General features: G+C 44.9%; 1 protein-coding gene across 2 annotated transcripts in view; it reads left to right on the top strand.

Annotated features, from left to right (window-relative positions):
- The window catches only part of LRIG1 (leucine rich repeats and immunoglobulin like domains 1), a 94340-nt gene that overhangs the window by 62175 nt on the left and 18404 nt on the right, over window positions 1-13761 (top strand). For both annotated transcript variants that reach the window (XM_037387327.1, XM_037387326.1), the window contains exons 6-9: window positions 2108-2251; window positions 3108-3251; window positions 8204-8347; window positions 12187-12267. In XM_037387327.1, the coding sequence (XP_037243224.1) occupies window positions 2108-2251; window positions 3108-3251; window positions 8204-8347; window positions 12187-12267 (513 nt within the window). The remainder of the gene's footprint in view (window positions 1-2107; window positions 2252-3107; window positions 3252-8203; window positions 8348-12186; window positions 12268-13761) is intronic.

Here is a 13761-nt window from a genome sequence, read left to right as displayed (position 1 = left end):
ACAGTGCAGTAGTCCTCTGCCAGCACCTAGTAGAACATGTTGGGAGAGGCTCCTTTTTGTCTTCTAACTGTTGGCTTTTCAGGCCATTCTTCTGATGAGGTGGGAAGGGAGGGATGCTGCAGCAGGCGTCAGCATCTCGTGCGCTTGACAGCCTAAGACAAATCCATTCCCTTGAAAGCTGCTGGTGTCTGTTGCACAAGAGAGGTTTGGAAGATGTTTCTATTGCAAGTAACAGCGCTCAGCTACCATGTTAGTTTTTCAAGACCACACAGGCACCTTTATGTGGCAATAAAAAAAGCAATGACGGAAGGTTGTTAAATTGCATGGTGATGTTTGGGCAGAGAAAACAGCAGTCTAGATGAATTAACGCACATGTTGTTGTGTCCTGCTTGCAGTCCATATGGCAGGAGCTGCATGGGGATGCAGAGACATTTGCAGCTATAAATATGCTTTATGTGTTAGATAGTAGCACTAATTGTTTAGCTGTTCCCTTCTGCTGCTGTTGGAGAACTGGGCCCAGCCTGAGGCCCATTGCAGCCTTTCCATCAAATCTGATAGGCAAAAGGTTAACGTGTCTGTTAGCATGAAGTCCACAAAAGCTGTTGGAACTCACACCTCTAAATGGCAACCTCTTGACCGAGAGACCGATCCTTAAGCCAAGATGTGTCTAAGGAATGAGTGTGCATTTGTGCTTACACACATGGAGGATTTATAGGCAATTTGGGATTAAACAGTGTGACGCAGTAGCATATGCATCTTAAGTCTGTTGCCTCTCAGTTGGAAGTTACTGTCCATTGGCTGAGATCATGTGCAAAACTGCAATAAAGAAAAGGGTCAACTCGGTCTGTTTAGGAACACAGTTTTCACTGAAAGTTGGAGTAGTTGGTGCTCTTAAAGACAATCTTACAGCTCGTTGTTTAACCCTCTAAATAAACTTGAATGAATTGCAAGTTATACAGACTTGATTCATTGTAGAATTTGTGTACAGTTCTTCATCTGGCAAAGCATAGTTCACTAATAGCCTAGGAGGTGCACTAAGGCAAGGGTCTTCTCCAAAGTTTGCTTACTTGACTGTAATTACACTCGGGTGCAAGTTCAACGTTGTTTTTTTAGGCAGTTAAAAAGTAAGTTTAAAAGTTTCTGCGGCTTCCTCATATTTTCCAAAACAAGTTCTGATGATGTAACCTCCCCCATTTTCTTCCCCACAAACACTGAATAGGGAACTGCCCTTAGGTTAGTCTCGTATGTGTGGAACGGTATCCATTTTCAAAACCTCTCTCTTCAGCTTTAGTACATTCTGTCGATGAAGTTTTCCACTGACTTTATGGAACTGGGTTTTCACTTGGTATGTCTGGGTCTAGCAATCCATACGACTGTTTGATATAGGTGATGTTTGTATTGATATTCAGAAAAAAGGTATTCCCAAAATTTAGGAGTCCCTCCCGACCCGAGGGGGCAGGGGGGGAAGAGAAATGTAATGAACCAAGTCAGAGATCTTTGTATACACAAAATACTAAGACTGCCTTGTTATTGGAAACAACTCGTTTCACTCTTTATTAGTTTCTTACAATAGGAAAAAATGTGAAATTTGTCAGGGGAACTGAAAGCTTTCTTTTCAAACTTAGCCATAAAATTTCCTCTTGGGCTTATAGTTGTTATGGCACCTGCTTGTTTCAGAGCACATTTTTACCGGGTGATCACAAGTCCTGTACAAACAATGGGTTGTAGGGGAAATAATGCTGGTGTTTAACTGTATTGGTTCAAATGGTGTCTCTGCTTGAGAGAAGATGAAGTGTGAAAATTGATGAAAAGGATAAATGGCTTAAAAGAAATGCAGAGAGAGGGGGGATGAAGAGGAATTACTACACTCTCTCTGTTATTTCTCTATAGTGAAAGTCTGTCCCCGGGTGAGTTTATTTAAGCGATCATACCCAGCTGACTTCCCTGGCTGGCTCTGGGATTGAAAGTTTCCGGTGTGGTTCTGCTGTCTCCTGGGAACCGTTGACAGAGGAGTTGTTGGCATTGCTGTCCCCATTGTATGCTGCACAGATGATTTCGTGAGAAAGGACTGGGATTTAATAAACTTGTATGGCCTTGGTGATTTCAGGGAGCTGAACCGGAATCGCATCCGCCTGATTGAAGGCCTGACATTCCAGGGACTGGACAGCTTGGAAGTCCTGAAACTACAGCGGAACAACATAAGCAAATTGACTGATGGGGCTTTCTGGGGTCTAGCCAAGATGCAAGTTCTGTAAGTTGGAAGGATGGGCTGTCTTCCCTTAAACAGCCTAGACTTCACCTGCTGTCCTGTCCTTCTCTGCATTTTGGCAAGGACTTCCATCCAAACCTGTGGGCACCTGTGCCAGCCCTTGGGCTATGTCCTGCATGCACAGAGCTCTGCTCTGCTACAGCAGCTTCTGTTTAGCTGACCCCAGTTTATTAAAGCTCATTGCTTTAGCAGGTGTTTGATTAAAAAAAAAATGTCCTGTTTTTCAGGCTGTGGCGTTATTCCTTTGAAAGCCTGACTATTTGAATGTTCAGTAAGATCTCATTTCAAATGGTCTTTAAATAAAAGGTCATCTGGCTTTTGCAAATTTGTTTTGATTGATAGATGGAAACTCTGTGTTGCAGACCTGATTAATCTGCCTCTTGGGATACCTAGAAACCAAGCTGGCCTATCGCAGTGATGTAGTCTTTCCATATGAAAGAACAAATTGAATAGTCATTGCAAAGAAATGCTTGAAACTTCCAATGTGGTTGGCTATCAAGTGTGTTTGCAAGGTCACAAGTGATCAAGGCAGCATATTGCTGGACACTGCTGTCACACAACTGAAACTCTGCAAATACGAACATGAATGTGATGCTTTAAGCCCAGTTTACTTGCAGTGGAGCGTACCTCTGCAGTCACAGTTCATGCTGGGAATTTCCTTTGTGTTGTCCTTGAATTTCTGTCCTTCACTTGCACAAGAAGTGCCAACACATGCACCTATCCACGGGTTATCTAGAAGGGTGTATAGGAATGTCTGAAATGCTAATCTTTGTTGGAAGTTCTTCAGCATTTGACCAGTGCTTCTTATCTATCAATTCCTTCTGATTTTTCTCCACAGCCACCTGGAGTATAACAGCCTGACAGAAGTAAACAGTGGCTCTCTCTATGGCCTTTCATCTCTGCACCAGCTTCACCTCAGTAACAACTCCATATCCCGCATCAACCCTGATGGCTGGAGCTTCTGTCAGAAGCTGCATGAGCTGTAAGTTGGTTTCTTTTGCAGTTGGTTGGTTAGGTTTTGATGCTAATGTAACATTGGCAGGAAAGGGGAGTAAGGATTTTTCCTAATGGCATGGCTGGCAGCTCCCGCTGTGTCAATGCCTGTAGAAGTGCAGGAACTGCAGCCTCCTGTGTGATGCCCTTGTTATTCATGATGTTATGACCTTCAGAGCACCTGACTAAAATACGTTTGCACCAGAAACAAAGACTAGAACCCACTAAGTGCCAAAAGACCTGGAGAGTTTGTGATCTGCGGCTTGCCAAGGCTTTTTAGCTAGCTAGTTACAAGACATTCACGGCTTGCCATATAATGGCTGTACAGCCTGAAGGAAACTTTGCTTTATCCTCTGTATTTACAAAGAACAATCATGTTTTTAACCAGCAGAGATCTGGCCCTTTAAAGGCAGTTCTCCTTGTTTCTCCTGTTTACACTTTACCCTTCCTGTAGGGCTCAGTTGTTGAAAAGTAAATACATCGACTTTGCTCTCCTGAGATTTCCAGCTGTGAATACAGTCTCTTTGATAAATGAAAGAAAGCCTTGCTGCTGAGGACAGCCCCACAAGGGTGTCTTTTGGGTCTGTGGCACTGCTTAATGCTTTTTTGAAGAGACACACATGGATGCTTGCAGTATTTACAGAAGTAGCTGTCATCCCCTCGGTGGGACTGTGGAAAGATTAACTTTTTTCTTTGGAGAACTTGACACATGTGGTTAGCGGAACTGTAATTCATTCTGCTGGATGCTCGGAAATCTCTTGTTAAACGTTGTTGGGGATTCTCCTATCCACCATAAAGCAGTATGGTAAAGCAGCTTCCCGCTTTCAGAGGTCTCACTGTGGACTCAGACAAAAGGTTGGTATCTCTCTCCCCAGCTGTGAGAGCTGTGAGTCCCTAGTGTTCTGGGATGTGGATTCAGAGATAGGTGAATGTGACACATGTCATTTCTTGAAGTTAGGAACTAAAAGTGTTAGTCCAGTGACCAGTCATCATATTCTGTTGAACCAAGATCATTTGTTCAGATATGGATTATTTGGGGGGGGGGGGGGGGCACAGAGAAATACTTTATTTTTTGTTTTGGTTTAATATTTGATTGTTTAATTAACCTGATTTTTCAAATTGCTGTGAAACTGCCTATGCCTGAAGGGCTCCTTTGCTTGGCATAGTGCTGTAGAGAGCTACAGTTCCTTCACGTGCAGATCCTCAAGTGATACTCTACTAGGTTAAAGCAGTGTCAATGGGGAAATCTTCAAGGCAACAGATCAGAATTGACACCGTGCTCTGCCCATGGTCTGCAAGTGAATGCAGCATCAGAAAAGGGGAGTCTGCCTTCCTAAGGCATGCGCAGTTGGATCCCTGGAATCGCTGTGCAAATCACTGGCACTGTGTTAGTAGCACGGCTCCGGGAGCTTTTTGCTCTTAGGGACCCAATACCTGGTGCCTCTGTTAAAGCTTTATTTCAGCTGGGGTTCAGATGGGAAGGGTAAGCAGGGTCTGCATCTTGCAGACCTGATCTTTTAGGGAGAACTATACTTGTCTTTTCTACCTGACGCTGTCTTTGCAAACCCCCAAGGTTTAGATTGGAGGTTGCATGTCATGCTGAGTCCTTTGTCAGGTATGGACTGGGATCTCGTGCCAGCAAGTAGTGCTCACGGTGAGCTGTCCTGGCCTAGAGGCCATCCTCTGCAGTAACTGCAGAAACCCAGTGCAGGACTCACTTGCCCTGGTGCAGAATGGGGTAGGTTTGGAAATGGGTGGTGGGGTGAGGTGGTAGGAGCCACCGGGGCGTGCTCGGCCTGACAAACAGGATTGTGCTAGAGTGTGAGGCCAGAGACGACATTAGCTGAGATTCGACAGACGATTATGTGGGTGTTAGCGCAAATCTCTGCAAAATATTACAAGCTCTTGCAGGTGTTGCCTTTAGGGTAAGGCTGCTGCAGGGAGCCATCAGATACTCCTAACTGAAACTCCCACCGCCAAAGAGTACTTGTAGGAGAGATCTGCTCTGAAATTGAAGGGTGAGGAAAGGAAGCGTTAGATACCTCTAGACAGCCTCTGTGCACTTCTTTGAATGTGTATGTTTTGTTCCTAATTAAAAGATCCTAGCTCACCTCCACTATTGCTAAATCTGCTGGGTTTCAGTCATCAAAAAATAGTCTGTGCTGGTACAGGGAATTAATTTCAAAGTTCTTGACCCAAGAAAGAGAGGTGGCCAGACCCCTGCTTATCTGTGCTAAGGAAGGAGGTGGTCATCTGAAGGATGAGTTGTCTTTCCTTCAGTTGTTGGGAGAAAACGTGACCCCATGCTCTGGTCTGATGGAAAAGCTAACAACGAAAGAGAGCTCTTCCCTTATTATGGGCCTGAGAAAGGGCTGATTGTATTCACCAGTCAGGTGGCAGGGCATCAACATCATGGAAAAATTCACAATTGGAGCATAGGATTTCATTAGAGGTAAATGATGACTTGGCTGCTGGGTCTTTCCTTTCACTTTTTACCTATAGTTTGGTCAGTGGGAGTGAAATGTTTTAGAGATACCAGGTCCGGAACCGGCTGGCAGCAGGAGCCCCAGCTGCACAACAGGTTTCTGGTTAACCCCTTTGTGTATCACTTTTTACACGCTGCTTTCCCACTTCCTTGCCAGGCCGGAAGGCGTGTGTAGACGAACATCTCCACTTGTTTGTTCTAGTGTTGTCTCACTCGTAGAGAGATGATGAGGTAGGGGAAGCGACTTCTTGCTAACTTCTCTCTACCCAGATAATCCAAACTGCTGAGGAGGGAAACATACTGATTTGTAAATTGGCGTGTCCCGTTGGCAGGGAGCAGAGCCCTTGCGTGTTGAAGGAAGCCACTGCCAGGTGCATTAGCTCCTGAAACCTTCCACCTTCCGTCTGGATACAGCCATTGAGAGAGTCCCCTAAATACCGCTGCTGTCTGTCCATCTTGAGGTGACGTTAGAACGAACAGAGGGGAACATACCTTCACCAGTTGTGGCAGGAACTCTTCTATGTAGAATCAAAATGAACTATTTTTTTTTTTGTCAGCCAGGTTTAGGATTACTTTTGAACACTTTTTTAAAGCAAATTCTTTAATCGCAGGTGAGAACATAATTTTGACTGGATGCCAGTTCTTCATAACTAATGCTACAACTTTTTTAGGAATGAAAGTATGTTGTCCCGTACCTTCTTCAGACTCATTAATCTTTGCTGATTTTTTTCCAAAGCTTGCCCTCTGCCCACTCACACAGCTAAAAGATGGACAGCTCATTTGCCAAGTAAATGACACTCAGTGCTTTGGAGTATGTGTCTGTTTTGACTTAGGTTTTGGCTTTGCAGTGACTTCCATGCAAGCCCGAGACACATTTTTAAGCAGGCTCACTAACAGGCAGTAAGAAGAGGAATTTGGAGATCTGGAACTCAGTGAGATCTTTTTTTCTTTTTGTCTGTACAATGAAGGATTTTAGCGCTTGTTCCAAGCTGCCTAACCCCGCTTTTTGGGAAGTTCAGCAGCCCAGACCCTCACATCTTTTGAAGTGATTTGTGCTCCCAGGTTGTTACGGTATTTTCAAAAATCCTATGCAACTGCATTTTGTAAAGAGAAGCTTGAGAAAATGTGAGTAGCGGCAAGTAGTTGAATGCTCCTTTTTAGTACTCCGCATGTCAGTGTGCAGGCACCTTAAAGCTGAGGCTATTGCTGCTCACAGTCACCTGGCAGTAGCCCTGCAGGGTTTACCCAGCTGCAGTGACAGCCAGAGGTGGGGAGGAATTCACTCGCAGCAGGGAGTAGTGGGTGAATGCTTCAGGCTGAAGATCACGTACCAGTGACTGCCTGCTCCTACCCCTCATTTGATGAGCCAAGCTGGCCTTGAACATCAGCAGCTCCGCGCCTTTACTGCTTGCATAGAAGGTGGTTGCACAGTGTGTGAGGTGTCTGCAGTGGCTTGTAGCTTCCCGTGGTCAAGTCTCAGAAGCCTCACCTACACTCTGTCTGGGAGAGAAAACCAGCTTTCTTCCTAGCAGCTTCCAAACTGCAACAGGACTAGCACTTCAAAAAATTTCCCAAAACTAGAGATAATACAGGCAAAAGGAAGAGAGTTGGAAAACAAGGAAAAAAACAACCAACCAACCCTCCAATATTAGTCACTTGTAAGTGGAGATTCAAGCAGACTGTACACTCCTTAACAAAGGGGAGCAGGAGGGAAGGCAGCTGGTTTACAACAGGTACCTCCTTCCTGTGCATGAAAGGAAGTGTTCAATTGCCTTGTGGTGAAATGCTTTTGGCTCTCAGCTGGGGTGGAGCAGGCTGTGCAGACATGCACACCCAGACGCCTGGGGCTCGCTGTGCCCAAGTGCAGAATGGTAAGATACCTCCTGAATACAGAAGTCTGGACCCTGCCAAGAGCGCGTGTGAACTTCAAAATCCATCTGTTTGATGTCGCTCCCCACCTGGCAGGGTGTGGGGAAGGAGGGGAGTGCTTTTTCCTGTAATCTCGGAGGGAGTCCAAATGGAAGTGAGGACTGAACACAGCCAGGACTGGTGTCTGTTACCTGTACATCCAGGGACTGAGGGGTGGTGCTCCCAGACCCCAACCTAGCCGTACAGGAGGAAGAGTAGCTCGTCCCTGCCATAACTGACAGCATGTGTATTAGCTTGTTGCTCGTTCATTTCTGGAGGAGCTTCTCTCTGTTGCCTGTACAGGAGACTTCCCTATAGCCGGGTACCAAATGCCTCCTGCTTCCTTAGGTCATCCAGGCTGCCCCCGGGGTAACTTGTGGGAATATTTGCAGACTGCAGGCTTGCTTCCTAATCGAGATGTTATGTATCCACCCAGTACACGTTGCCTCTTGTAAGGTGGTTGTGGAAGGCAGGCACTGGTTGGTCCAGAGGAATTTGGAAAATGCCAGTTGAATTGACAAGGGATGTTGTTGGTTCTTTTTCCTCAGAATACTCTCTTACAACAACCTAACCAGGCTGGATGAGGGAAGCTTGGCAGACCTTGGGGGACTGCACGTGCTACGACTGAGCCACAATTCCATCAACCATATTGCAGAAGGTGCTTTCAAGGGACTCAAAACCCTACGTGTCCTGTAAGTTGCTCCCAGCTTTTGTCAGCTAACACCCGTCTTCCCTCCAGGGTTTGTGTTCCGCCAAACTGTTCTGCTTTGTAGTCATTTTGAGTGCCAGTGTCCTCAGCGTCAAACTCCTCTACATGCTGCTCTGTTATCTTTAGCAGTTGCTGTGTTTACCCCATTATTCAGCTTCAGTGAACTTGTAATTTTTAATTAAGAGTAGTTAGGAGAATTGCAGTTGGGCTGCTCAGTGTTGTAGGGTGCTTTCAGAGTAGAGAGCTCTGGAGTAAAATTTTAGGAGCAAAATTTTAGGAGCATGGGACAGGATCCTGAATCTAGCCTAGCTGAGCAAAAATCTGAGGTTTCAGTCCTTCAGCTAATAGCTGAATTTCTCTTACTATCATACTGAAATTCTTAGAAAAGGACAGCTTCTGTTGGGTCGTTGTGCATTTGAATATCCTCTTAACTGTGTTGTTGAGCATTTTTGCATGCTGTTACTTGTTTGTTGGGGTTTTTTTAATTATCAATATAAAATTCTGGGCTAGGATGGTGTTAAGAAGGAAAAAAAAAATGGCAAAAGAAATGTAGAGCTTGGGCTTGGGATCTGATTATACCAGAAGTGTAAGAACACATGAAGCTTCATGTGGTCTTGGGTCCAATCGTGGGAGCAAGAAGCAGCTGCAGGTACCATGAAAGTAACCAGAAGTCTTTCTCTTTAATGCAGAATTGGGCTCGCTTGAGTCATTAAATGTTCTGTTGCTCTGACTTTCTTGGTAACCCCTGAACAACACAGATGCTACCACACTATCAATAGTAAAATCTCTTGTGCTTTAATATTGAATGGCATAGTAGTACATCCAGTGATCGCTGAGGTCATTTACCAGAGAATTTTAAAGTCACTGACACAACATAAACCTGGAAATGTCGCGCTGGAAATGAGCCTGCTAGTCTGGATCCCAGCTTCCAAGATTTTAGGGGCTATTGGAGACCGTGAGTCAGATCAGTGTGACCTCCTCTGCAATGCCAGCTACTGTTACACACTGTTAAACCCAAGAGTTACATTAGATTGAAGTACATCTGGGCTTGGCTTAGAAACATCAGAAGATGGGGAATCCAATTCTAATCATTGTCCTTTCTCGCGGCGGTGTTGCCTCTCTCCCTTATTTGTACCTGCTGAGCTGCTGGCTGCTCTCCTCTCCCCAGAGGCTGTGGGCTCAGCACCTTCAGCTGGCACACCACAAAGTTCTCACAGTCTGCGTTACAGCACTGTCCACGCTCCCAGGCTGGTTGGGTTCAGCAGGCTGATTTAATTCTTCTTTCAAAAGAAAAAACCCCACTTTGTTACTTTTATTCCTCTTCAGAAGCCCATTGTGGCCTGAGTAATTAAAAGGAAACGGGAACAGAGAGATCTCCCCTCTTCACAGTACTTTGCATCTCACTCTTTCCTTTATTGAAGTTTGCAGTGAAGGAAGTGACTGGAAAGTGAGTTTGGGTTTTGTTTGCTTTTTTTTTCCTTTTTTTAAACTTAAGCCAAAGCCTTTCAGCCACTGGGCATTCAGAAAGGACCTCTCTGAGGCAGCTGTCAAGACCGGAACTAAATGTTTCCAAAGAAAAATGGAGGGGATGGGGAGCTGGTAGTTCTCTTTGCTCTGCAGTGAATGTGGAGCCTCTTTTATGTCTGGGGGAGGGGGGGAAGGGACTGTGTGAGTGAGCTCTAATTTAATAAAGAGAAAGGCCTATTGGGTCCTGCACCTGGTGAAAAAGACCCGAGCATGCTTTAATTATGGCCTATTGTTGGGGAGCCTTTGGTGGGTGTGAAACTGCTGAAATGTGGAGCTATTCAAATAGAGGTCAGGCCCGAGACCTCGGAGCACAATGATTAACAAGGCTGCGAGCATTCAAGCTCAGCCAGCCAGAAAGAATAGGAAATTGGCAACAGGGGCTGGGAGAGGAGTTTGAATACAAAGCGAGCTAGGCCAAAATACCCCGCTTTTTCTCTTTCTCTCTATTTTCAGTCATTTGTTAAAAAGGTTTTTATTCCTCCTTTCTAACACTAAACCTTTGAGTTGCCTCTGGATGAACAAGCAATACCATTTTCTTTTCCTTTTTCAAGAAAACACAATGTGTGGCAGTCAATTAATAAAATTGTGTGTCAGAGAGCTTCTACAGGCCGTTCCCACTTGTCTGTCTCCGCCATGGGAAAGGGTTTGCTGGTCCAAAGACAAGTAGCCAGTGGTGGAACTGAAGAGGAGAAATGTCTGAGAAGAGATTTACCCTTAAAAAACAAACAGAACAACAGGCATTGGCTTGGTAACCATAGGGGAAATGTAGAAACCTAGCTCCAGGAAGGATGTATTTGCTCCTGCCCGGCTTGGATAGTGCTGAAAATGTCAGCACATCAAAGCGTCTCTCCTGGACTTGTCTCTTGTGCCACCACAGCATTATATGCGCCCATACCCCATGGGGATGTTGAGTTTTTATCCATCCCTTTGGCACAGACCGACTCACAGATCACCCTGACATCCATAATGCTGCTGGCTAAGGCCAGAGTTCCCCAGGGACATGAGATTCAGGTCTCACACTGAAGCCAGCTGAGAAAGAGGAATTGTGGCTTTTGGCCATCTCCCTTCACATCTTCAGTTCACACACCAATGCCAAGAAACAAGCAAAGACTGCAGCCAGTTTAGGTTCTGAGAGCAAAAGTCTCAGCCCCATCTCAGCTAAGGAAAACAATGCTGATACTGAAACTAGAGGAATTACTAAATTTTTATTCTCTTCTTGTGTATTTGTGCTGCATAGCCCAGAAGGTACACTATGATGTCTGTGTCTGGAATGTTGCAAAATGTAGGGGGTTGTGGGTTTTTTTTCTTTTTTTGATCTTAATATTTTTAAACCGAGAATGTTCTGATAATAATCTTCAAAAGGTGCGAAAGGGGTTCAGGGGGTTATCTGGATGGCTAAGTTTGCTTTTTGTTGGGTTTTACTAGGTTTTAAATCAAAGTGATGTAACAAAACCAACAAAGCCTATTTATTTTTTCTTTCTTTTTACTTAATGTTAGAAATGATAGATTTCTGTCTGTGCTGCTAGGTATTCATTGCTAGCTGGAATTAAAGCTAGGAGGGAAGGATTTTTAAGCAGACTGTTTAAACAGCTTTTGTGGATCTCTGTGTTTGTTCTCTGTGCTTGTTTTTCTTCAGACCTCTTTGACTTTTGTAATGGATGGTCAATTTGAAAGCCAAAAGAAGCTAACTCTGAAAAGGGAATTCTTATTCGTGGTTTTTTGTTTTTGTTTGTTTTTGTTTTTTTTTTAAAGTGGTTAGGTTTGTGCAAGGATGATTGTGTTTTCCTTTGTTAAGTTTTCAAGGTCATTGCCAGAAAAAAATGCAGCTTCATAGAAAATACACCAAGTCATCTTCCTAAAATATGGCTGTAGACAAATACATGTATACATTGGAACAGCCAAAGTTATCTTAATTCATGATAGTAGCATAGCATTTAAGGACAGCTGTTTCTTTCAGTTTAGCTTTGGGACTTTCCACCTTCTGTTTGGATGCACAGAATTGGAAAAGGACTGAAACCTTGTTAAAAAGTAGCTATGTGCTACTGCTGCTGTCTCAGAAAAGGGACAGTTTCAGCTAGAAAGAAGCCAGGGCTCTTTTTGGAATGCAGCATCTCAGCATGGGTCAGTGCAGGAACATGAGTAGTGCTGCTTTGCTGTGGGACTCTGCTTTTCCTGAAAACTGTCAGGAGAAATGCCACCTCTTCGTGTGGCATTCTCAAACTCTTTACATTTGTTTTTAATGATGAGCCTAGGACTAAGACACTGATTGTGAGCCGTCTCTTGTCCTCTCCCCAGGGAACTGGACCACAACGACATCTCAGGCACAATAGAAGATACCAATGGAGCCTTTGCAGGCCTAGAAAACCTAAGCAAGCTGTGAGTAGCCCTGGGTTTGAAGTTCTGTAAAGCAGCTGTGTTGGGGGTGGGTCTCTCCTCTCTGACACAGCCTTCCTCCCTTTGGAACAAGATAAAACTCAACAGAAAATTTGAGACATACTAGTTTTGCAGGCTCGCTGCAAGAGTGCAGATGTGGTTATCAAGAAGCACAGGCAATTATAGTCCTTTCAAAGCAACGAACAGACAGTGCCACATACTGTAGTTCAGAGTCGCAGGAGAAACTCAAGTTGTTTTAATCTATAAGCTTCAGTACAACCATTCCTTGCTTCTAAAAGCAAACAGCAACAAAAAAGACCCTTTGCAGTCTTCAGCGAAGCATTGATTGATGCAGCAAATAACAATAAACAGAAGAGAAAAATCACCCCACTTCCTGTTACAACAGAGGATTGAATCAGGATTCGTTTCTGTGGGATACTCTGTCTGAGAGTGATCTTTTGGGCTTGCTTCCATGTGCAGCGACAATAAAAGGCGCCATGGGGCATAGGCTCTTAAAGAGATAAAAAGAAACCTAAGGCAAGCATGCGCCTTGCAAATGTTTATAGCTTGCTTCGCCTTCGCAAGTATTTTCACATTGCTCTGTACTTGTTCGTTATCCATTTGAAATCGGCTATATAAATCAGCCCTGTCAGAGAAGTCTCTGATGGCTTGTGACAAATCAAGACTCTTTCTAATCATTACCTCTTGCCTTTGTTTAAGTTCTCAGCACCCCCCCATCATGCTGTCTCTGATGCTGAGATGGCACAGCCAGAGGTGCAGTAAAAGTACCTCGATGGATAGCAGATGGCTAGAATGAATCCTGGCAGGCGGTATATTGTCGTGCTCTCATTAGAGACTCCTGGGGGAGTGGGAAGAGCCATGGCAGGATTTGTGGGGACGTAATGCTTAGGCAGAGAAGAAAGATTTGAAGTCACAGACATTTGATCATTGCTGAGAGGAGTCACTGGATCCAAGGAGACCAGAACCAAGTTGTAGCTGTGAGTAGAGTAAGGCAGAAAGCAGAGAAGGACTTAAGGATGGGGGGAATTGGGCAGGGAGGCAGAAGGAGCGTGGGAGACAGAGGTGCCAGTAGGAATTGGTGTGCACGTGGAGCTGGGAAATCTTCCCATGAGTTGCTAGAAAAAAGGCAGAGGAGCAGATGTGGTGGGTAGGACAGTCCTTGTCTGCTGTTGGTGAAGGTTTTGGTTTGTCTGAAGAAGCCAGTGAAACCACTTGAGTAGTTAGAAGGGTAGTGGGAGCAGAGGCTTTGTCCAGAGGGATTTGCGGGCTGTAGGATTGTGAGTCTGTAGTGGTGCTTTGACAAGGGAGAGGAAGGAGTGGCGAAAGAGCTGTCCTGGTGGGACATCCTCCCTAGGGCATCGCTCCAGTGTGGCCACTGGCACGGGAGCAAGAGTAGTGGACCGAGCGATTGGGATTATGTTAGAAATGCTGTGTGCGAATAACGGGAGAGAGGTTAAAAAGCCAGAGGAGGCAGGA

This window comes from Falco rusticolus, chromosome 4 (genome assembly GCF_015220075.1).
Source record: "Falco rusticolus isolate bFalRus1 chromosome 4, bFalRus1.pri, whole genome shotgun sequence".
Classification (NCBI taxonomy): Eukaryota; Metazoa; Chordata; class Aves; order Falconiformes; family Falconidae; genus Falco; species Falco rusticolus.
This window is presented reverse-complemented; position numbering and strand designations above follow the sequence as displayed.